At 43.1% G+C, this 25,099-nt stretch overlaps 1 protein-coding gene across 2 annotated transcripts in view; it reads left to right on the top strand.

Moving 5' to 3' along the window:
- neurl1b (neuralized E3 ubiquitin protein ligase 1B) overlaps nt 1-17,859 on the top strand; it is an 87,933-nt gene extending 70,074 nt beyond the window's left edge. For both annotated transcript variants that reach the window (XM_039775489.1, XM_039775490.1), the window contains 3 exons: nt 7,921-8,616; nt 13,502-13,627; nt 16,002-17,859. In XM_039775489.1, the coding sequence (XP_039631423.1) occupies nt 7,921-8,616; nt 13,502-13,627; nt 16,002-16,249 (1,070 nt within the window). In that variant the 3' untranslated portion in view covers nt 16,250-17,859. The remainder of the gene's footprint in view (nt 1-7,920; nt 8,617-13,501; nt 13,628-16,001) is intronic.
- Nucleotides 17,860-25,099: the final 7,240 nt, after the last annotated feature.

The raw sequence follows: 25,099 nt of genomic DNA, 5'->3' as shown, positions 1-25,099 counted from the left end.
GCTCAGTCAGGCACAGTTAAAAGGATCAGGATGTAAAATAAAAATTAATATTTTGGAGTTTTTTTTGTCCTTTATTTTGCTTTATACTATTTCTTGTATTAGGAACTTGTTAGTTTTCGCATACACCTTGAGGTCAGAGCGCAGAGTCAGCCATATTACAGCTTCTCTGGAGCAATTACAGGTTAAGGGCCTTGCTCAAGGGCCCAGCAGAGTAGGATGGCTTTTGGCAGTGATGGGGATTCGAACCGGCAACCTTCGGGATACCAGCGCAGATCCTTAGCCTGAGAGCCACCACTCCGCCCCTGGAAAAAGAATGAAATATAACACAGAGAAATCCATGTTTTTCTCCGAAACCGGTGCAAATATATAGTGTTAGAGAGAAGGGGGAAAAAAATGACATGGCCTCACCCTCCCCTTGTCTTAACCAGAAAACATATCAATTACAAAACGAAAAACAGACATCTCACATACACAAAAAAAAAAGTCCAATGAAATCACGGAAATGTGGAGATGAGAAATTTAATGAAAGGCGACCAAGTCCCAAATAATGACAATGACAGAAAACCCGAATTCAAACAGCAGCGTTTCAAAGTGCGAGACAATGCAGTCTCACTGATGACTCCTGTTTAGCAGTCCGACAGCCCTGAGAAGTAGATGATGGAAAAAGTCGTAAATACGATATTACCGGGAGAAGCCGGATAAGCGGTGATGAAGAGGTGGATCACGTCGGCTTGTGGCTCCTTACTCCTTCCTCCTTTGAAAATGTGCAGCCTCGGCTTATAATGTCCACAACCTCCGGAAGTAAAAAGGAAAGCCCACCTCGTAAGGGGACAAGTGACGTCCGTGCCGATGTGGCGATGGATCTCTCTTATAGGTATGTAGACATTTTATAGACAAAATAAATAAGGTCCGACAAACACAGCACTTGTAAAGATTAAACAAACACGAGTGACATTTTATGTAGCCCCGCAACAATACAATATGAATTACCAGCATGTTTTAATATATAGTTAAATATAAATAATGAAGTATTTAATTTGTAATGCATTCAAAGGGATCTAAGGATTTTGCTTTTTTATTATGGAAGAATCCAACAAATCAAATGAACTGATTCACTTAATCACGTGGTTTAAAAGAATCAAATCAGTTCAGTAAAAGTCCACCACTGTGGACACAGGGACGTGCAGTGACTCCTTCAGAGTCCATCCATCCATCCATTACCCAACCCGCTATATCCTAACTACAGGGTCACGGGGGTCTGCTGGAGCCAATCCCAGCCAACAGAGGGCGCAAGAGAGGAAACAAACCCCGAGCAAGGTGCCAGCCCACCGCAGGGCACACACACACACACACATACAGCATACACTAGGGACAATTTAAGATCACTAATGCACCTAACCTGCATGTCTTTGGACTGTGGGAGGAAACCCACGCAGAGAACATGCAAACTCCACGCAGGGAGGACCCAGGAAGCGAACCCAGACGGGTCTCCTAACTGCGAGGCAGCAGCGCTACCCACTGCGCCACCCTGCCGCCGCCTTCAGTCAGATTTACAAATATATGAACCCCAAAGAGTCGCTTATTGACTATTCAGTTGGCAGCCAGCATGCACATTGACTACTGGTTATATTTCATATCTCATTCTTTATACACACACACACACACACACACACACACAGGTAAGGCGCATATTTGGCTAAGAAAGAACAACACGAGACAGACAGCGGAGAGAACGCATTTGCTTCTCACCCGCCATGCGTTCTAAATTTGCTGTTGCGATTCCTCAATTCAAACTCATTCAATACAAATGAAAATATAGAGTGGTGTACAAAAAAACAGATTTCAATTTTGACCTTAATTGAAATATTTAGTTGTTTTTAAAAGCTTTTAATTCTGATGCTTTAATCAATTTTAATACAGACCGTTCAATAAAAGGATAACAAGAAAAACAAAAAAAATATTTTATTTAAGGTCAAAAAGTAGTCTTTAAATATGGGATTGTTTTTTCTTAGTCTGATCCCATTTTTTTTTTATAAAGTTGAAAACCGTTTATGGCCTATATCTTTATTTGTAAATCAAAAATTTCCTTCTCCACGAAAATCTCCATCAATTTCTTGTAAATCTCCTCCTTATTTTCTGTTAGTTTTAAAAGTCTTAATCTTCCATTTTGGAAGTCAGTCGGAAAAAAAAAATAAAAATAAACGGCCCGCTGCAGTGCACTTGACTTTCTGATGTCGCTGACTTATCGGCGCCTCAGCGCAGAAGAACAGCAGCAACGAGCACCTGTTGGGCTCACATGCGCCCCCTTCAGGGCGCCACGGTACTGTCTGTCTCACCTTGTGCCTTTTCACTGCGGTTTTATGTCCGATCAGCAAGACTAAATATGTCACACACATTCATTAAAGGGCGGCACGGTGGCGCAGTGGTGGAGTTTGCATGTTCTCCCAATGTCTGCGTGGGGTTCCTTCTGGTGCTCCGGTTTCCTCCCACAGTCCGGCGATCCCAAAATTGTCCTTGGTGTGTGTGCGCCCTGCGGTGGATTGGCGCCCTGCCCGGGGTTTGTTCCTGCCTTGTGCCCTGTGATGGCTAGGTTTGGCCCCGGCAGACCCCCGTGACCCAATGTTAGGATATAGCGGGTTGGACGATGACTGACTGACGTTCATTAAAGATATTAGCCAGACTGTGGAAAGTCAGGGTGTAAACATTATATTGGTGACATACAGAGAGACAGCGACAGGCACGCGTGGATCATCCCTTCAGTGTGTGAGGAGAGCGCAGTCCTCCTCGCTGCCGCACCTTGCGTTTCTCCGCTGTATTTGAGCAGGACATGCGCCAATTCAGCGAATTTGACTATAAAATGATCAAAGTTATTGGAATCATATAGAAAACACATTTGTAGCACAGACCAGTGAACACGTTTATTTTACGTTATCATTATTAGTTTTTTTAGTTTTCATGACGCCTCCCCTGACCGCACGTCCCTGCTGCTCAGCACAATGCACATTCCAGTAAAAATGTGCGAACTGGACGGTATTGGAAGACTTTCTTCCATTTCTCAAAAAAAATTGTGTTACATGAGTGAAAATAACATACTTAGCAGTGAGGACGTAGCTTTGGCAAAATTAATTGAAATGAACGATAAACCTCAAAAACAGACTCTGCTTAAAAAAAAAACCAACAACATAATGCAAAGTGGCCGTTTAGTACGCACGCTTATTGTCACAGTCGGTAAATGTGAAGAGGGAGACGGAGTCGCGTCTGCCCGTCCAGTCATATTGGGGAGCTAAGCGCTCTACCCTGGACGATGAGATGAGATCTAATTAAAGGTTGTGTTGAATAAAGCAATGTAGCGACGAGTTCTCCATGTTCTGTCATGAGCTGCTAATTCAGTAATTAGGGGGCACTTAAGCCCCTCTGTTTATGGGACACGAGACTCGAGTCCCCTCTTTAGCAGACGTCTCAGAGTTCTGAAAGCCGCCACTAAAAACAGCCCAACAACATAAACACGTCCTCGGTCTCAAGGTTATGAAATGAAAGCATCGTGTGTGACACATGGGACGTTCTTCGCATTGCTGACATGCGTGACGTGTCACATTTTAAACTGGATTTAAAGTCAGAGTGACGGGTGTTTCATGAAGGCTCCATTTTAGTGCCCTCGGGTGTTAAGCTGTGAATAAAAAGTCGCCTGGACTTCAGTTACCGTCGAGAAGAGCTACACGCGGCATTTTTGATTTATTCCTTTGTGTCGCTTAAAAAAAACAACAGTTAATCACCATTGAGTCACTCTCAGAGAATAAAGGCGGCCAGCTCCTCACATAGCTTATTGACAGCTTTCCAACTTGGGAAATAAGAGTTGGGGGGCCTATTCTGGGTCTCCACCGTACTATTTAGTCTCGTCACCAGCCATGACCATCTTTGGAAATGTCTCCTGCGTTTGTCGAACGGATCCGACTCCTCTGCGGAATTTCATCAGCATCCCACTGGAATCGCCGTGGGTTCGTTCGTTCACCCGTAACACTCGGGACCTTTTTTGTGTATATTTTATATTTAATTGCCAGTCTGCTTTTCTCTTTCCCAGAACAAGTACACATATTTGAAATATCATCAAGTTCAGAGTATCAGTGTTTAGTACGAGCTGCAGTTGCAGGATTCACACATGGACGCTGAAGTTCATAGCTGCATGTCCGACCACCATGGAACACGTCACCACGCCCCGGTGCCATAAGAAACACGAATGTATGAGATGGATAGATTGATTAAAGGCACTATATAATAGATAAACAGATGAAAAGCACTATATAACAGAATGATGAAAGGCACTATATAATAGATAGAATAATGAAAAACACAATATAATAGATAGATTGATGAAAGGCACAATATAATAGATTGTTTAAAGGCACAATATAATAGATAGATGTAAAGCACTATATATAATAGATAGATAGAATAATGCAAGGCACTATATAATATATAGATGAAAGGTACTATATACTGTAATAGAATAATGAAAAACAATATAATGTATAGATTGATGAAAGGCACAATATAATAGATTGTTTATAAGATGAAAGGTACACAATATAATAGATAGATGTAAAGCACTATATAATAGATGTAAAGCACTATATAATAGATTGATAGATAGACCGATGAAAGGCACTATATAATATATAGATATAAAGCACTATATAATAGATAGATAGACCGATGAAAGGCACTATATAATAAATGAAAGGCACTATATAATTAATAGATTGATGAAAGGCACTATATAATTGATAGATTGATGAAAGGCACTATATAACAGATAGATTGATAGATATGGCACACTCTGCATCCTGAGCCACCACGTTCTGCATTTTTTGTGTTCTAAGATGCTTTTATTACTCCTTTTTCAGGAACAAATTGATTCTACCCTTCAGTGGGGTGTCCCCATCTGTCATTTAAATCCATTTGTCCTGTGTGTTTTCAGCTTGCTTATGCAGTTTTCACCTTCAGTAGTGTAATATTCGTGTTCACCACTAGATGTCACAGTTGTACTCTCTTCTCAAAAATCCTCGTCACTCGAAGTGATATTGACTCTTTAGGCCGATGCCTTTATCAACAGCATACAATATTTCAGATACAATTAGTTCCATTTCTTTCTTTTTTTTTCTTCATTGGAGCAGAGGCAGGTAAAGACACCTGCTCAGGGTCACACAGTGGCAGTAGTGGGAGTTGAACCCACAACCTTTGGGTTTGAGGTCCAAAACCTTGCCCTATATGCCACACTGTACACCCATCCTCTCTGTTTTTCCTTCCACATCCCTGAAGGTTTCCAGTTCAGGTTAGTGTGTGCGTGTGAGTGGACCCTGTGATGTATTCACGCCCTGCCCAGGGCTGGATCCTGCCTTAAGGTAGATGCTGTTGGGATAAGATGTGGCACCTGCTACCCGGAAATGGATTAGATCAGCATTACCCAATCTTTGGGCTGTGACAGCATTGCAGGTGGGCTGTGGTTGGCCCCTGACAGAACTTCACCCCCCTCACCACCCCATCCACCATTCTGATGATCGCACTTGATTCACAACAGCAGCACGACAGGTGGAGCCCTTCCAGGATGATCTCCCCAACTCCCTGCTCTGATGATTGTGCTTGATTTAGAAAAGAGTGCATATGTGTACAGATTCGAGTCCAAAACAGAACTGTCTTGTTGAGGCAAAGATGGCGGTTTTAAAGCAGATGATAGGAAGTGATGTCATCGGGCCCAGGCCGAATTTCCCGTAATTAGCCTGCAGTGGAAAGAGAGAAAGGCTCGGTACACTCCGGCATCCCCAGGTCTGGCGTGAAATTGCCCTCATTCAGGCCCTTTAGCTGCCTCCCCTGCGCATGTGTGTGACAGCAGATAATTGGAGTTCAAATGTCTTCAACATAAAAATTTTCAAAAGAGATTTAAAGTCCACATTGAAGACTCCAGCTCAGATATTTGGCGGTATCTGAACACAATACATGGCGGATTATCGCACTGCTTTGTCGATTAAATCACAGTGTCAGGGAAATACTGGATCATCAAAAATGAGCAAATAATGCAGCGGTAACGGAAATCCTGAGCAGACGTTTATTCATCGTGTGTCTGACGTGTCACCGAGTCACAGCCAGAGAAAACATAAGAAGCTTGACCAACGAGAGGAGAACGTTCAGTCCGTGAAGCTCATCGCTTGTTTAGCTAATAGCTACGCCGTCCCAATATCTCACCCGGCTCCATCTTTCCACTTTCATTCATCTGTTATCCAGCCCGCTATATCCTAACTATAGGGTCACAGGGGTCTGCTGGAGCCAATCCCAGCCAACCTAGGGTGCAAGGCAGGAAACAAACCCCGGGCAGGGCGCCAGCCCACCGCAGTCATTCATTCATTTCTATGTGAATTCAATGGCTTGCATTTTTTTTTACTTTTACGCTCGCAAACATCGGGTCGCTGACTTGCTATGATTTCAAGGAGCAGGAGGAGTGAAGTTCTGCGACTGAGGTTCATATTTGCTGCTGCGCACCACCAGGAGCCTCTTCAACAGACAGTTCATCAAGTGGCGCGCATGACCCTGCAGACGTTTCACACGCGGCTATTGGGCGAGTTAACAATGAACAAATATTCAAGTTGTGGTAGCCGCATGTTGATGGACACTTAAAACGGTAAGCTGATCTGTAATTGGAGTCGCACAGACTGTTTGTTTTAACTCTTTCAGGGCGGATGTCGACTTTTGTCAGCAGGAGAGGTGGAGAGCAGTAAGCGACTGCAAACGGTGACAAAACACGCCGTTACGTTTTAGTTCGACTCTCTTTGCTAGAAGGAAGGTTAGCTTTGTTGGTTTGACCGAGATTCCCTGCGCTTGCTGGAGTGGTGAAGAGCAAACAACGACAAAAATGGCATCGACATCTGGCGAGGGATTGAAGCGAACGCACAAAGTAAAATACTCCGTGGACAACGTTTTGTATGTTATCGCCAAATCGTACTCCGAATCTGATGCAAGTGATCTGGAGATCGAAAACGAAAGTGAGGTGCCGGCATCAGCTGATCGATCTCCAGCTAATCGTGGTGCCAAACACGTTTGTGTAGATGAAGACCGCCCGCCACTCATAATGACATGAGGCACAAACCACATTGTGTTGCACTGTGCCACCCTCGTCACACAAAGACAGCCTGGAAGCCAGCCTTCCTGCATTCCTGCCAGCCAGCATGCCGCCCGTGAGCATCTCGAGCCACAAGAGACTGTGAAGTGGCGGCCACAGCGCCCAGCAACTGATATTTTAGGTTGATTTTTTGTGTGAGATCCTTGCTTTGGGTGCTTTTCAGAAAACTGTTTTTTTTGGAAAAAATATTCAATACAATACAATACAGTTTATTTTTGTATAACCCAAAATCGCACAAGGAGTGCCGCAATGGGCTTTAACAGGCCCTGCTTCTTGACAGCCCCCCAGCCTTGACTCTCTAAGAAGACAAGGAAAAACTCCCAAAAAAGATGGAAGAAACCTCGGGAAAGGCCGTTCAAAGAGAGACCCCCTTTCCAGGTAGGTTGGGCGTGCAGTGGGTGTCAAAATTCAGCCCTAAAAGAATTAAAACAGACAGGTTTGAAAATTTCCAGATGCTTTTGGAAATTTCTAAACATCGTATGGCGCACTCTATTCGAGGTATCGCGATGAAAAAGTAATTTTTCTGCTAAGTTTCCTTCAAGAATGCAGAATTTCAACAAAATCCGTCCACTGGGAGCCGAGCTATTTCATGTGGACAGACAGACAGACAGACATGGCGCCAACAGTTGTGTCTTTTTGTGTTGTGTCCAGTTGCCAAGAATGAAATGTGATAGATTAACAGGATTAACGATGTTAAGTTATGAAAGGTGATATCCAACTTTTATTCTTTTGTCTTCTTCTTCTACCCACAGAAAGCACCTTTGCGGAGAGCATGGGCTCAAGTCGCCTGAGTGCTGCCAGGCTAAGTGCCTACCTCCCTCAGAGCAATCACGACTCTGCCAACTACAGCAATAACCAGCTGGAGACGAGCCAAGCAGCACAAGCAAAGTTTGCCACCCTGCAACTCGGCAACTGCCACCCGCTCATCCCTTGCTGTACGGGTTCATCGAGCAGAGGGCAGCGAGGCCTTCCTTCTCTTCTTGACACCGATGTGCACTTCCACCTGAGGCACGGCTCAGATGTCACTCTCTCTGCCGACCGGATGACCGCTTGTATCCACTGGTCGGACAGCAGCCGGACTTTAGTGTTCACCGACAGACCCGTGCGTATCGGAGAGACGTTGTTTGTGGAAGTGGGCCATCAAGGCCTTCCCTATTTTGGGGCACTGCTGTTTGGCATGACCTCCTGTGACCCCGGAACCCTGCGGACAAGTGAACTGCCAGCAGATCCCGAGCTCCTACTGGACCGAAAGGAGTACTGGGTGGTATACAGGGGCTTTCCTGTGCCAACCCCCGGGGACGTACTCAGCTTGACTGTGCTGCCCAGTGGAGAGGTGCACCACAGTGTGAATGGGGTGGCCCGTGGAAGACTTCTGTGTGTGGACACCTCTCAGGTCCTGTGGGTCTTCTTCAGTCTTCACGGAGCCGTCAATCGTCTCAGGATCCTCGGTACGTCCCCATTGTTGTTTCTGTGCCTGCAGTGTGTCCAAGAAAGAAGTGGGCTTTAAGATTTGTTAGACGTATGAAATCTTCAAGTGATTGTTTCTCGTTGAATAACCTCGATCCTGGTGTCGGTGGTCTAATTTGTGAATAGACTTGTTGTGACCCTCAAGTCAAAAAAAGTGGGGAAGGCTGCACACTCACATAAGGCCTGACAATTCACTTGGAGTTTCTTGAACCTTCTTTAGCCTTTTGGGTCACATATTGCGGTCGGTGATTTGTCGATGTATTCAACTGGAACGGGTCACGTGCGGTTTGAGAAGCGTCTCACGATAGTCGTCGCAGCAGTTGACTCAATCGACACTGCTTGGCTGTGATTGTCGGTGACGATTCTACAAGGAGCCAGACTATGAATGTCATGGCGATACTCCCCCACCGATCTGAGAGCAGTCATGGACTGGATCTCGAAGACGCTAACAAGGGCAGGATTGGCTCGAGAGATAAAAATGTTTAAGATACAGTAAAGTGTTGGCAAACAGATCGTCACTTGAATGCTAAGGTTTGACATTTTGGTGGATCCCAGAAAAAGGAGGATCTGGTGAAGGACTTGAACTGCCGCATATCCTGCCATTACCACTGTAAGAGCCATTTGCTAGTTATTTAAGTTATGTCAAGTAGACAGAAGTGTTTGTTAGGCCGCGTTAAACGTTTGCCTATAAAGAAAAGAGCATAGTCTGAGAGAGAGCGAGACGTTCTTATGACCCCCAGGCTCTGTTAGGCTGTTAGGATTAGGCTCTGTTAGTGACCTGCCTTGCTGTAAGCAAGGCATGGAGGGCACACAGTTTTAAACTGCGCCTTATGTGCCCAATACAGTAAAACCCTGCAGCACGGACTTAATTCGTCCCGGAAAACTGCTTGTGGACTGAGTTGATCGTGGAACGGTGCAATTTATCCCATAAGAAATAATGGAAACAAATTAATCCATTCCAAGACTTACATACCTAACCTATTTAATACCCATATTTGAGTTTTATCTGCATAATAAAATACAGTATTGTTTAAGACCCCCACACCTAACCTATTTAATACCCACAATTGAGGTTTCTGCACATTAAAATATTGTTTTATGGAAAAACACATGAATAAAGAATAAATTGTACACTGTAAGAGATTGACATAAGAATAAGCATAGCATAGCCTACATAATCCATCCATTATCCAGCCCGCTATATCCTAACTACAGGGTCACGGAGGTCTGCTGGAGCCAATCCCAGCCAACACAGGGCACAAGGCAGGAAACAAACCCCGGGCAGGGCGCCAACCCACCACAGGGCACACACACACACAGATACACCCACACACTAAGCACAATTTAGGATCACCAGTGCACCTAACCTGCATGTTTTTGGACTGTGGGAGGAAACCCACGCAGACACGGGGAGAACACGCAAACTCCACACAGGGAGGCCCCGGGAAGTGAACCCGGGTCAGCCTACATAATTGAAATTAAAAAAGAAAGTTTACTGTAAAGAACATTTCTTATCAGCACTCCCTGAAGGATAATCATTTGCAGTATCAGCATATGTTGCCCTAGCAGGGCCATCTTAACGCATTGGCACGCTGGGCAGTTGCCTGGGGACCCCATGTTAATCTATGTAAGTTGTGACTTGCTGTGTGGTTGTGTAGGTAGGGGTCCCAGTGCACTGCTTTGCCCTGGGGGCCTATAATGCCATTAAGATGGCCCTGTGCCCTTTAGCCTTTTCACAAGTAATGCCCTCTGATAGGCTATCACCAGCACACCCAAAGTAACGATAATCTTTCATCAATTGCTGGTGGTCTGTTTTTAGGGAGTACACATGTCACACCCTTAGAAACTTGAGCTTTTTTAATTTCCTCTTTAGTTTTTCAAAATCGTACATATATAGTGGTACCTCAGTATACGTCCTTAATCCGTTCCAGATCCTTGGACTTATACCAAGCAGGACGTATACCAAACAAATTTTTCCCATAAGAAATAAAGGGAAAATGATTAATCCGTTCCCATGAAAAAAAAAGTCCTATTGTTATTGGCATATTATACATTGATTGGGGTGTATAAAATTTAAACACTGCTTAATACTAAAATACATAAATACAAAAGCAATCAGATGAAATAAATGAAAATGTAACCTCACTTTACCTTTTAATAACGTCTTTGTTTTTCACAATCGTAGGTACCGTCATTCTCGGCATACGTTATGCAGCAGCTAAGTCCCGGATACGCTTGTCACCTTCATACTTTTCAAATTTACACAAAAAAACACGAAATCACGTGAAAATTCACAGAGAGTTATAGCGCGGGTTGTTCACTGAATGCTAGCAACTGGCGTACTGACGCTCGTGAGCAGTCGTGGCTTTGTCTCGAGAGAGGTACACGAGGGTAGCGCGCGGTGTTCTAGCACGTGAGTCATATTCCAAACAAAGGTCGTATACCAAGCAAAATTTTTCGTGTCCAAATAAGTCCAAGTTGGACTTATTCTAAAGCGGACGTACAGTGGTGTGAAAAACTATTTGCCCCCTTCCTGATTTCTTATTCTTTTGCATGTTTGTCATACAAAATGTTTCTGATCATCAAACACATTTAACTATTAGTCAAATATAACACAAGTAAACACAAAATGCAGTTTTTAAATGATGGCTTTTATTATTTAGGGAGAAAAAAAATCCAAACCTACATGGCCCTGTGTGAAAAAGTAATTGCCCCCTGAACCTAAGAACTGGTTGGGCCACCCTTAGCAGCAATAACTGCAATCAAGCGTTTGCAATAACTTGCAATGAGTCTTTTACAGCTCTGGAGGAATTTTGGCCCACTCATCTTTGCGGAATTGTTGTAATTCAACTTTATTTGAGGGTTTTCTAGCATGAACCGCCTTTTTAAGGTCATGCCATAGCATCTCAATTGGATTCAGGTCAGGACTTTGACTAGGCCACTCCAGAGTCTTCATTTTGTTTTTCTTCCGCCATTCAGAGGTGGATTTGCTGGTGTGTTTTGGGTCATTGTCCTGTTGCAGCACCCAAGATCGCTTCAGCTTGAGTTGACGAACAGATGGCCGGACATTCTCCTTCAGGATTTTTTGGTAGACAGTAGAATTCATGGTTCCATCTATCACAGCAAGCCTTCCAGGTCCTGAAGCAGCAAAACAACCCCAGACCATCACACTACCACCACCATCTTTTGCTGTTGGTATGATGTTCTTTTTCTGAAATGCTGTGTTCCTTTTACGCCAGATGTAACGGGACATTTGCCTTCCAAAAAGTTCAACTTTTGTCTCATCAGTCCACAAGGTATTAATTGAGACGAGCCCTAATGTTCTTTTTGCTTAACAGTGGTTTGCGTCTTGGAAATCTGCCATGCAGGCCGTTTTTGCCCAGTCTCTTTCTTATGGTGGAGTCGTGAACACTGACCTTAATTGAGGCAAGTGAGGCCTGCAGTTCTTTAGACGTTGTCCTGGGGTCTTTTGTGACCTCTCGGATGAGTTGTCTCTGCGCTCTTGGGGTAATTTTGGTCGGCCGGCCACTCCTGGGAAGGTTCACCACTGTTCCATGTTTTTGCCATTTGTGGATAATGGCTCTCACTGTGGTTCGCTGGAGTCCCAAAGCTTTAGAAATGGCTTTATAACCTTTACCAGACTGATAGATCTCAATTACTTCTGTTCTCATTTGTTACTGAATTTCTTTGGATCTTGGCATGATGTCTAGCTTTTGAGGTGCTTTTGGTCGACTTCTCTGTGTCAGGCAGCTCCTATTGAAGTGATTTCTTGATTGAAACAGGTGTGACAGTAATCAGGCCTGGGGGTGGCAATGGAAATTGAACTCAGGTGTGATACACCACAGTTAGGTGATTTTTTAACAAGGGGGCTATTACTTTTTCACACAGGGCCATGTAGGTTTGGATTTTTTCTCCCTAAATAATAAAAAACATCATTTAAAAACTGCATTTTGTGTTTACTTGTGTTATATTTGACTAATGGTTAAATGTGTTTGATGATCAGAAACATTTTGTGTGACAAACATGCAAAAGAATAAGAAATCAGGAAGGGGGCAAATAGTTTTTCACACCACTGTATACCGAGGTACCACTGTAGTAGATTTACTCATACCATGTGACGCTGCAAGATCAGTCACCTGCATACCTCTCTCGTATTTCTCGATCATTTCTTTCTTTGTTTCTATCGTTAGTGATCATTGTACCTTCTTTGGTTTTGTGCTTACCTCTCTAACTTTCTATGGACCCATTATTATTATTTAGTAAAAAAGCACAAAATAATCACTAAATAACAGTAATATCACAGGCACAATAAGGAACGTTGTTTACAAAGCACTGGGTAACGGCACACGTAACGTTTAAAGGCTTTGTTTACGACGCGGAAGGCGCCCATGTGATCAGAACGTGTTTACTTTTTTGGACGAACTTCGGGATTTTGGTTGTGTTTTGATGCATTTTTGGCCACGAAAAGCAGGTCATGCTGCGGGTCATACGTGCATAGGTACGTTTGTGCTGCAGGGTTTTACTGCTTTATTGAACATGTAGTGGCATACGTTTAGAGCGTACTGAAGGCGAAGAAAAGCGTCTTTAAGTATAGAAGTTTGACAAGAAAAGCTTTTTTTCAAAGTTTAGAGAAGAGACATTTTGTAACAACATTTTTTCTTTATTCTTGTGTGAACTGTTTGCTTTGAATTTTCACTAAACCGTTTAAGATGAACTTTTGGACTGAGAGGTTTCTTTTGGCACACATTTGACCCGCGCTTGATCCTGCTTTACCTGCCAGCAGCTACAACCACTGTGGAATTTACACTTGACTCTGACTCTGTCGCCGTGGTTAAAATGTCTCTAATTTGTTTTTTCCATTTGTAGGAACGGCACCTTGCAGTCCACCCAATGGGTCCCCCACTGCCTCGCCAGGAGGGCTTCTGGATGACAGCGATTCTGATTTGGCATTTAGCGTCAACCGCTCGTCTTCAGCCTCTGAGTCGTCTCTTGGTAAGTGAACCCGTTCAGAAACACAATTAGGTATTTGTTACACGGACGTTTAAGGGTAATTTCCGTATTTTTTTTCAAGTCAAAAGATATTTCTTCACAATCATGGTATATGTTACATAATTTACCACATAAAATGTGCTTCAGTTTCAAACACAATTTTATACATTTTAAAAGATGACTAGCCTGCTCGTGTGTTTGTTAATGGAGCTAATGGGCACCGGGTTCCCATTGTGAAAAAAAAAGCCCTAAAAAGTACAGAATATGTCCAATTTGAAGTAGGAAAGGTTTTAGATTTAATAAAAATGAGCCTTCTGCGTTTCTGAGGCATGCATGTGATGATAAAAGTAAACTGGAAATGAAACATTTTATCACAGATTTTTGGTCCAATTTTCTCGAAAGGTAAGGATACGTCTCTTGTTCAGGTCTCTGTTCGTAGCGGCCATCGTGGGAGGAGTTTTGAACAAACCCCTCCCTTCCCTCTTTGGCTAAGCTCTATGGGTGGAGTTTTGAGCAAACCCCTCCCTCCCCTCCTTCGCTAAGCTCTATGGGTGGAGTTTTGGACAAACCCCTCTCTCCCTCCCCTCCTTCGTTAAGCTTTATGGGTGGAGTTTTGGACAAGCCCCTCCCTCCCCTCCTTTACTAAACTCTATGGGTGGAGTTTTGGACAAACCCCTTCCTCCCCTCCTTCGCTAAGCACTATGGGTGGAGTTTTGAACAAACCCCTCCCTCCCCTCCTTCATTAAGCTCTATTCTGCTCTTATTTCTGCTCTTCCTTGCTGTTATTTTTGCTTCAGCAGTTTTGTTTCTTCGGCAGTTATGTTCTGCTATGACTTTTGTATCATTAGAGCAATCTAGACGAGAACAGGCCATTCAGCCCAACAATGCTCACCAGTTCTGTTCACTTAATTCTTCTATAGAAACATCAATTCGAGCTTTGAAGGTCCCTAAAGTCTTACTGTCCACCACACTACTTGGTCTCTTATTCCAAGTGTTTGAGGTTTTCTGTGTAAAGAAAAACTTCCTAATGTTTGTGTGAAATTTCCCCTTCACAAGTTTCCAGCGGTGTACTCATGTTCTTGATGAACTCATTCTACAGTCACTGTCTCAATCCACTGGACTAATTCACATCATAATTTTAAACACTTCAGTCAGGTCTCCTCTTCATCTCCTATTAAGGCTCAGCTCTTTTAATCTTTCCTCATAACTCATCCCCTGTAGCCCTGTAATCAGTCTAGTCGCTCTTCTCTGGACCTTCTCTTGTGCTGCTATGTCCATTTTGTAGCCTGAAGACCAAAACTGCACCCAGGACTCCAGATGAGGCCTCACCCGTGTGTTATAAAGACTGAGCAGAACCTCCTGTGACTTGTACTCCACACATCAAGGCGCTATATAACCTGACAGTCTGTTAGCTTTCTTAATGGCTTCTGAAAACTACTGTCCACCACACCAATTAGTCACTTATTCCACATGTCTGTGGTTCTCCGTGTCAAGAAAAACTTCCAAATGTTTGTGTGAAATTTCCCCTTCACAAGTTTCCAGCGGTGTCCCCGTGTTCTCGATGAACTGATTTTAAAGTCACTGTCTCGATCCCTTGTGCCCCAGAAACGGTTTGACTCTAGCAAGCAGTCTAAACTTAAAAAAAAAGCAGCTCATGACAGTGGACGAAATCTGTTTATTAAAATAAAGATCAGAATCAAGGATAGCCCCAAGATTTTTGACGTTGGGTTTGCAATGAGCCGAGATGATCCCTCAGAAGCCACTGGTCCAAATACAATAACCTCAGTCTTACTCTGATTGAGATTCAAAAAATTTACGGCCATCCAGTGTTTGACCTCATCATAAAATTCATGTAGTGACTTTAAGGACTCCTTAGTCTTAGGTAAATAAATCTGGGTATCGTCAGCGTAGAAATGAAATGAAATACCATACTTGCGATATATGGACCTAAGGGGTAACAAATACAAAGAAAATAACAAAGGACCCAGAATAGAGCCCTGTGGAACACCATATTTCAAATGGGCAGTAGAGGAAAGAACCAGTGTATGCTAACCCAACCTAACCTGACCTGACCTGACACAATTCAGTGGCAAGCTGGCATTTTCAGAAGTTTACAGTTCTAGAGAGCATTTTGAAATGTCTTCAATTTGGGGATATAAAAATGCCGGGGTGGTGAGGTGAAAAACAGAAACTAACGTTCGCGTTTTTAAGCAAAAACATACTAGTGTGGACAGAGCCAAAGAATTAAGGTCAAGGTGGCATCTTTTAAACTCTGATATCAATGTCCTCTGAGTGACCACCTTTGACGTTAGTTCTGTTTCATTCCTGTAAAGCAATAGAAACTCATCTTTGTTTGATGTTTGTGCTTTTCTTGCAGTGACGGCGCCAAGTTCGCCCCTCAGCCCTCCCCTCACCCCAGTGTTCTCCCCTCCAGAGGTGCCCCCTAGCAGCAAGAATGGAGAATGCACCATCTGCTTCGACAAAGAGGTGGACACGGTCATCTACACGTGCGGACACATGTGCCTTTGCAATGACTGCGGTCTGAAGCTGAAAAAGCAGAGCAACGCGTGCTGCCCGATCTGTCGGAGAGCAATGAAAGACGTTATCAAAATTTACAGACCCTGATGGATGACGACTCGTGAGACTGTTGTTGAGTCACAAGTAACCGCCGTCCTTTCACATTTCATCTCTTCGAATCTCTCGTCATTGTTTGCTTGCTTTTTTTTCTGTTTGCTGGTGACGCGGGTGAAGTCACAGGACTGCCGTGATCAAGTTGCAGTGCGGCCGTTGGACAGATGCGGTGCCACGCGTTCTTCGTTAGCCTCTCCTGCTGTCAGGTGAGGATCCCAGTGCCTTCAAACAAGGAGAGCCACTTTCACTCAAGTTCAGCATGTGCAGTTTGTGTGTCCATCACCAGCTCAAACGTTTAGCGCTGACCCTACAAAGTGCTGGAGCGCACACACACGTATTCTCATTCTCTGTTGTTGTTGCTTCAGTCCTTTCACGTTCCAGTTTCTTTGAAGGCTTTGAACATAATGCCCTAACCCCATTGTATCCACTTTGGTCGGGTCCGGATCTGCCTGTACAACAGAAATGGCCAGACAGGACTGTTCAGGACCACCTGCTTAATTCCTGAAGTTGGGGAAATCAGGAACTTCTCAAACGTCTGGGGTACAGACTCATTCATTTTTGAGATCAAAAAACGGCAAGCTCAAAATTCACCTTGTAATGTCATGGCTACCCATGGGATGTCACACCTGATGCTCAGGTTTATAAAACTAATAATCTGTGAGAACCTGAAACTATAAATCTATGAATAACACCTGCCACCTTTTACCCATAAGTAGTGACGAGCGAACAGCCATATTTATTTCCCGTACAGTTTCATGAAATGTGCGCTAAAATTTGTTTTCCCCAAACCTTTGTAATATGACTGATAAAACAGTTTTTTTGGGGTGGAAGGCATGGAATTTTACTCAGTAGGGCCGTGTTAGCGTAGCACACCGGTCAAACCAATCATGTTTGATGGTTCTCATTCACATCACAAAGGCAAAGTGCAGTGCGTTTGTTAACAAGTTGCATGTTTTCCACTGAAAGACGCAAATCACTTCACAAAATCGACTACACGGGAAACCCGGCCCTTGCCATTGCCTATCAACTGCCCTTTCCTGTTTTTTGATTCCTGCAGATGAGGATGAGGATGAGGATGTGCACTCTCCAAGTGCTGAGGAGGAATTCGCAGAGAATCTCTTCGGTCTTTGAGGCATCTTTAGGATTCTGATCACCAAGGCTGTTATCATTATTGGCAAAGCGGGCATCGTACTACCAGGATAAGCACAACACTCAGCTCACTGCTCAACAAAATGGCTACACGTGAAAGGGAATTACTCAGGTGTTTTTTTTTTTGGTCTCTCCAGGACTTTATTTCACCACAAAATGACAGGCAAACAAATGCGGAATTAGTGCGTGAAAATTCTCTCTGAGAAGAACTGAAAAAATGAATTGCATTCATTTTTCTGGTTGCCAAACAACATATGCTAACCAAAGTTATTTGTGAAATGAAACTCTTATGTTTCGCTGCAAATTCAATTTTGCACAAAAATGCCAGCTCATCACTACCCATGAGCTTACCACACACAAGCAGGAGGACGTACAATGGAACAAATATCCATCCATCCATCCATTATCCAACCTGCAATATCCTAACTACAGGGTCATGGGGGTCTGCCAACACAGGGCGCAAGGCAGGAAACAAACCCTGGGCAGGGTGCCAGCTCACCGTAAGGGCACACACACCCACACACCAAGCACAATTTAGAATCGCCAATGCACCAAACCTGCATGTCTTTGGACTGTGGGTGGAAACCCACGCAGACACAGGGAGGACCCGGGAAATGAACCCAGACAGGTCTCCTTACTGCCAGGCTACTAGCTGTGTAAGCCCGGGGTCCTAGAAACTATTGAAATGGTCACGAAAAGAAATCGAAATGCAGAGACATCGCTTGTGCATTTGCTGGCTAAGCGAGTGTCTCTTTCTTCGGAGGTTTCGTTTCGCCAATGTGCTCACCTCGCTTTGTCTTTCTTCTGAGGTTTAGTTTTCCTGACGTGTTCACCTCGCTTGTGTTATTATCGGCTAAGCGAGTTTCTGCTTCCTCCGAGGTGGCGCCCTTACCCCGACTCCACCTCTCACTTCCGGGCCGGACAGACAGACACACAAACACTTCCATGCGTAGACGTTTACACATAAGATTATTTAGCTGACGCCTTCATCCAAAGTCACTTTCAACATCTGAGATACAATTAGTTCCATTTATTTTGTTTTTTGTCCCCCAATTGGAGCACCAGCTGGTGACTTGCTCAGGGTCTCACAGGTGTCAGTAGTGGGATTTGAACCCACAACCTCAGGTTTTGAAAGCCAATGCCACACATGAAACCCAGACAAACAAGAGGAGGCCATCGAGTCCATTTGTCACTCGTTTGGTTAGCTAATAGCTAAGCTGCCCAAATATCTCATTGAGATTCTTTAGTCACAGTTTCTGTGTCCTCTCCGTGACTCAGTTTGTTGCAGGGTCCTCATGGCTCTTTGTGTAAAGAAGTGGTTCAGGGCTTTGATATCAATATGTACACCCCCACCTGCCCCCCTTAGCCTCATCTAGGTGTCCAAACGCACACAGTCCACTATTTAACTAGTGGTAGGGTGTTGTACCGTGTTAGCCGTTGTGGATGTAAGCAAAATTACAATATGCAACCTTTCAAGGACCCCTTTTCAAGAAGAGATTCCTCAAAAGCCTGCATGTTGTAATCTTTTTAGTTAGCCAATAAAAGGTGTCATGTTGCTTGACTTCTGTTTAACTAGAAACATCCTGTTTAATTAAATCTGATTGATGTCTTTGAACGTTTTGTAAACCTCGATTAGGTCCATTCTCAGTTTGGCTCTTTGAGTCTTTCAGTGAGGACAGGCCTGACAGTCCTAGGATGCATTTAGCGTTTTTTCTCTGTACAAATTACACAAACGATGAGTTACAGGTACTTACAGCTATAAAAGCGATGACGATGCAGGAACAGCTTGCACAAGCAAAGAGTCTTTCTTTCAGGAGAAGTAATAATGGAATAACACCAAGGGTGGCTCGTCCAGCCGTCCTTGCGAATGCCACATTAAGTAATGGCCATGGAGTTCCAGGCAGACAGAAAACACACAAGTCACCGGTTTGCATGGGCATGTAGAAAGTGCAGGGGTCCGAATACTTTCTGAAGATATTTATATGTATTGTGTGTCTATACATGGATACTGTATGTATGTACAGTATATATATTTTCATTCAGGGGCAACTGGGCGACAAAACTCGTTGAAAAAACAACTTGGCGACATCCTCTACCAGTTAGGTAATAGTTAAGTTGAAAGAGATTTTTTAATGATATTTAAATGACAACGTAGGGCGGCGGAAAATCCACCGAATCACCTGATTTATGAAAATCCCGATATGTTGACAGTAAAGATATTCCTTAAGCCGTACTCGCAGGTCACCTTTTGTATTCTAAATAACACGTGTGGGGCGACTTGTTTTCAATCCTATTTTTTGTAAAAATTGATCTATTTGTATGGAATGATTACAATAAAATTAAAAAATAAAATAAATAAATAACGTTATCATACAATTACAATCAATACAATTTATATAAAGGATTAGCAATTTTGGTTGCAGAAGATAATGTAAGATAGAGTTTGTTCCATCTGCAGAATAAAGTTCGTTCGTCAATTATATAAATTTATTTTCAACATTTTAAGTTACGTCATTCAAATATCATTAAAAAATCTCTTTGAACCTAACTATTGCCTAACTGGTAAAGGATATCGCCGAATTGTCTTTCACCGACTTGTCTTTTCACCGACTTGTCTTTTCGCCGAGTTGTCTTTCGCCGAGTTGACTGTTACCCAGTTGCCACCAAACCATATATTTTCTTCTTCTTCTTTCGGCTGCTCCCATTAGGTGTCGCCACAGCGGATCATCTTCTTCCATATCTTTACAGTATATATATTTTCATTCAGGGGCAACTGGGCGACAGACAATTCGGCAAAAAAACAACTGGGCGAAAAGACAACTCGGTGAAAAGGCAACTCGGCGACATCCTTTACGAGTTAGGTAATAGTTAAGTTCAAAGAGATTTTTTAATGATATGTAAATGACAGCGTAGGGCGGTGGAAAATCCACCGAATCACCTGCTTTATGAGAGTCCCGATATGTTGAGAGTAAAGATATTCCTTAAGCCGTACTCGCAGGTCACCTTTTGTATTCGAAATATCATTATCATACAATTACAATCAATATAATTTACGTAAAGGATTAGCAATTTTGGTTACAGAAAATAATGTAAGATAGAGTTTGTTCCATCTGCAGAATAAAGTTAATTCGTCAATTATATAAATTTATTTTCAACATTTTAAATCACGTTGTCATTTAAATATAATTAAAAAATCTCTTTGAACCTAACTATTACCTAACTGGTTAAGGATGTTGGCGAGATGTATTTCGCCAAGTTGTTTCTTCGCCGAGTTGTCTTTCTCTGAGTTGACTGTCGCCCAGTTGCCACCGAACCATATATCGTCTTCTTCTTCTTCATTCTGCTGCTCCCGCTAGGGGTCGCCACAGCGGATAATCTACTTCCATATCTTTACAGTATATATATTTTGAACAAAGAAAAAGATTTGGGGTTCCTGTGGCTACCCTGTTTGATGTCCTAGTGGAAAAAAAATAAAGAAAAAGAAAACCGGGTTTGAGATGATGAACCGTTCCTAGCTGCAGCCCCTCAAACTGTTTAAAGGTGCTCTAATCGGGAAGAGCTGTGTCTTCCAGTGAAGTGGGTCCCAAAATGATCAGCGACTCGTGTGTGTGGCCGGAGTGAACGAGGAAGGGGCGGAGCTAATGTGGGCGGAAGCAGACACGATGTCGTTAGTCGTCCATTCTAGTAATGTTGGGGTCACTTGCGAAAAATTACCTGTAAGTTTAGGTTCAGACACGACTGTGAGACTCTACTTACACGTATCTGCTTGACGATATATAATATGGGGGTGTGTGCAGTATATGTTATATACAGTATATATGTACATTTTGTTGTTTCAGGCTGATTAAAGGAATTCTCCAACCCAAAAATACTTTTTATATGTTAATTAACTCAAGTGGTATTAATGACGGGCAAGAAAAATATTTAATCTCACATTTTTGTTCAGACAAGTTTCTGATAAAATGGCTGCCTACAATGACCATTGCTGGACAACAGCAACAAGTCTATGAAAAGAAATCTGCTGTAACTCGTGTCACGTACTCCACATATGAACTCATCCAGTTGTGCGCTCACAACATACCAAGCGCGTGTATTCTTACTAAAAATGTTGTTAAATAAACCACTTCAGTAAACGAAGGTGGAGCGCGAGCACTTGAGTTGTAGAGCTGCGTCTCGTCATTCCCTTTATTTGTATTCTGCACAGTGAGCCACAAGTGCGGTACCTCGTGGTTTGTTTGTCAAACTGCAATGGCGAGTCGACCTTCTGCTTGTTGACGCATCACAATTCTACACAAGACTGAGGCAGACGCTCCTCCTCTTCGCTTCTCTGGAACTCATCCTCGTCCATCAGCGAGCGCTGATCGTTGATATCACATGAAGTGCAGTGTTAGCCAATGAAGTCAATGTGACAGAACTGCACTCCTGACCAATAGCAGAGGCGGGGAGGCGGGCCTTCAGTTTGAACGCCCAGTCGTGTTTGAGCACATCCCGTTCCTTGGAGCATTTTCTGCAAGTGGTTTATTTCACAATATTGTAGTAAAAATACACACATTTGGGACATTGTGTGCTATGACTGAGCGAATTATCTTGGATTATTACATTGATGCTTATTATATCAGAAACTTTGTTATCTCTGTGCTACATGAAATCCTGATATTAAATATTAAATACTCCATGAGGTCAAAAAAAAAATCTAATTTTTGGATTCAATTTTCGTTTGAATTAAAGGCACCCTCACTGTTTTTTTTTTTAGATATTTAAATAAAAGATTTTTTCAACATAATTCCTACACTAAACATCTGAGACCCTTCTCCCTGTCCGTTCCTAGTTGATTATTCCAAAGTCAAATAATTTAAACAGAAGGTGATCAGCCATCCTATACACACTCACGGTTTTCAGAAGAGGACGAAGTTCCAGCGAAGGCGGGCGCCACGTTTCAGCCACATTCATCTGTGCCCTTTGTGCCACCCTCCCCCGGCTGCTTGGTATTGCCACGGCCCACCCAGCAACACATTTAGCTGTCAGCATGAGGTTTGTCCACGGCCCCTGGTTAAACTTTACACGCTGAACAAGTTAACTGTGTGTACAGATATATTTCTTCACTTTGAATTTGTCTTGTGCGCCATTCTAGAACTGTCTGTTACTTTTTGCCATGTAATATAAGATCTTTGGATGATTGTTTCGTCCTTCCTTTTCCTTTTAATTTCAGCCTCTCTTCTTTCAGAGTCTTCTTTCTCCTCTGGACATTCAGGGTAACTTTGGGTTTTTCTTGTACGTGTCCTGCTTATGATTTTGCTTTGTGTATTTTAGCCCCGTTCCTTTTGTTCTGCTCTTTTTGTTTTGCACTTGTATTAAATATCGGCCATTGTTGACCCTTGACATGTTTTGTTGTTTTTTTTTTTTATCTTCCTAATTTCCGAAGGACTACACTTAAGATTTACTGAACCACAGCAGAGTCCAGTGCTTTCTAACCTCCAATTCTCCTTCAAGAAATTGACTCGTCTACCGGGGTGTCTTTAGAGCAGCGGCGGCCGGCGCTCCCTGCTAGTTGAGACCCCCATCAGCTCCCACCCAACAAAGTGGTGCTGGCTTTGTGGCTCTTAAAGTGGAAAGAAAAACCAACTAGAACATTAGAAAGAAAATAAAAAGACTTTTAACGGGGAAAGGCCATTCAGCGCACCAAAGCTCGCCGATCCTCTCCGCCTAATTCCTCCAACAGAACAGACCACCAAGGAGCTGGTGGTGGATTTTAGGAGGCCCAGGCCCCTCATGGACGCCGTAATCATCAGAGGTGACTGTGCAGAGGGTGCAGACCTATAAATACCTGGGAATGCAGCTGGATGATAAACTGGACTGGACTGCCAATACTGATGATCTGTGTAAGAGAGGACAGAGCCGACTATACTTCATTAGAAGGCTGGCGTCCTTCAACATCTGTAATAAGATGCTGCAGATGTTCAATCAGACGGTTGTGGCGAGTGTCCTCTTCTACGCGGTGATGTGCTGGAGAGGCAGCATAAAGAAGAGGGACGCCTCACGCCTGGACAAACTGGTGAGGAAGGCAGGCTCTATTGTAGGCACGGAGCTGGACAGTTTGACATCCGTGGCAGAGCGACGGGCACTGAGCAGACTCCTGCCAATCATGGAGAATCCACTGCATCCACTGAACAGGATCATCTCCAGACAGAGGAGCAGCTTCAGAGACAGACTGCTGTCACCATCCTGCTCCACTGACAGACTGAGGAGACCCCACACTATGTGACTCTTCAGTTCCACCGGGGGGGTAAACGTTAACATTATACAAAGTTATTGTATGTTATACCTGCATTGTTATCACTCTTTAATTTAATATTGTTCTTTATCAGTATGCTGCTGCTGCTGGAGTATGGGAATTTCCCCTTGGGATTAATAAAGTATCTATCTATCTATCTATCTATCTATCTATCTATCTATCTATCTATCTATCTATCTATCTGTAACCTTTCACTTAGGTCAACCAAATTTTTCATACAAGTATTAGGTACAAAACGTAGATTTCTATCAACTTTTGAGCTATTTCCGCCAACCGGAAGTGGTACTTTTTATTCATGCAGCTGCAGAGTCCGATTTATTCAACTTTCCTTTTATAATAATTGTTCAAAATAATTAATTTGATTTGATTTGCTGTTGATGGTTGTTTAATATACATGACATAAAAATATAATCCTTGTCTTGCGGTTTACTCCTCAAATATCCATTCCCATATCTGAGTATACGAGAAAGTCAATGGGGGAGCACACCCAATTTTTCAATATACGGGTGGCGACCCCCAAACCTTTCTCTGTCTGCTGCCTAATTGTTTAGCACAACATATAAAACTCTTTTGTTCTTTACCTACAGTATGTCATTTGTGATCACATTTGTTATTCACTAAGTTTGATCATTTTTAAGACGCACACCCATGATTTTGTAGTTGTTTGGAGCTGCTGTCTGATTTATATATAGATACAAACATGCATGTAGAATTTTTCACACATTAGTTGTATTTTGTCTGTATTTATCGTTCCATCTTCATCTTTTATTGTTTGAGGCATGGAGCCACTGTGGTTAGCTTTGCTGCCTCACAGCTCACCTCACATTTTTGGCGAAAACAATCAGTCCAGCATAGTTGGCACTTCCTTAGATGCTTTCCTTTTATCAGTTTTGTGGACATCTTCCAAAGTGTGGACATTGCTTTCAGACTTTATCTGACATTGCCTGTCACAAATGCAAGTGGTGAGCAATCTTTGTGTAAACTCAGGCTAGTCAAGAATAGGCTTGGATCCTCAATGGGACACTGAACAGAACTGAACATACCATGGAGTTATGAGGGATCTCATTATGAACATATGTAACTTCACATTTATTTGACACCCATATTTTTCTGCCCAGTATAAGATAAACTCAGAGCTGCGCCTCCCTACATGCAGATCACACACTGTGTGTGGATCCCGTGATTGGAGAACTGATGGGTTGGTTGGGCGGTTTTGAGGGTTTACAGACCTCCTTGATTCAGGAGCTCCAATGGACAGCCAGCTGGATTGCATGTTTTTGTTGCTTGCTTTACTTGACCTAACTCAGATAACTCCTCCCATAGCCTTGCTCTTATAACCACAGTGTAACTGGGTGTATTGCATCACATCACAAACGTATAATGGAAAGTCTTAAGCACCTAAT

This window comes from Polypterus senegalus, chromosome 13 (genome assembly GCF_016835505.1).
Source record: "Polypterus senegalus isolate Bchr_013 chromosome 13, ASM1683550v1, whole genome shotgun sequence".
NCBI classification, from domain to species: domain Eukaryota; kingdom Metazoa; phylum Chordata; class Cladistia; order Polypteriformes; family Polypteridae; genus Polypterus; species Polypterus senegalus.
Note: the sequence above shows the minus strand (reverse complement) of the source record. Positions and strands in the feature narration are given on the sequence as shown.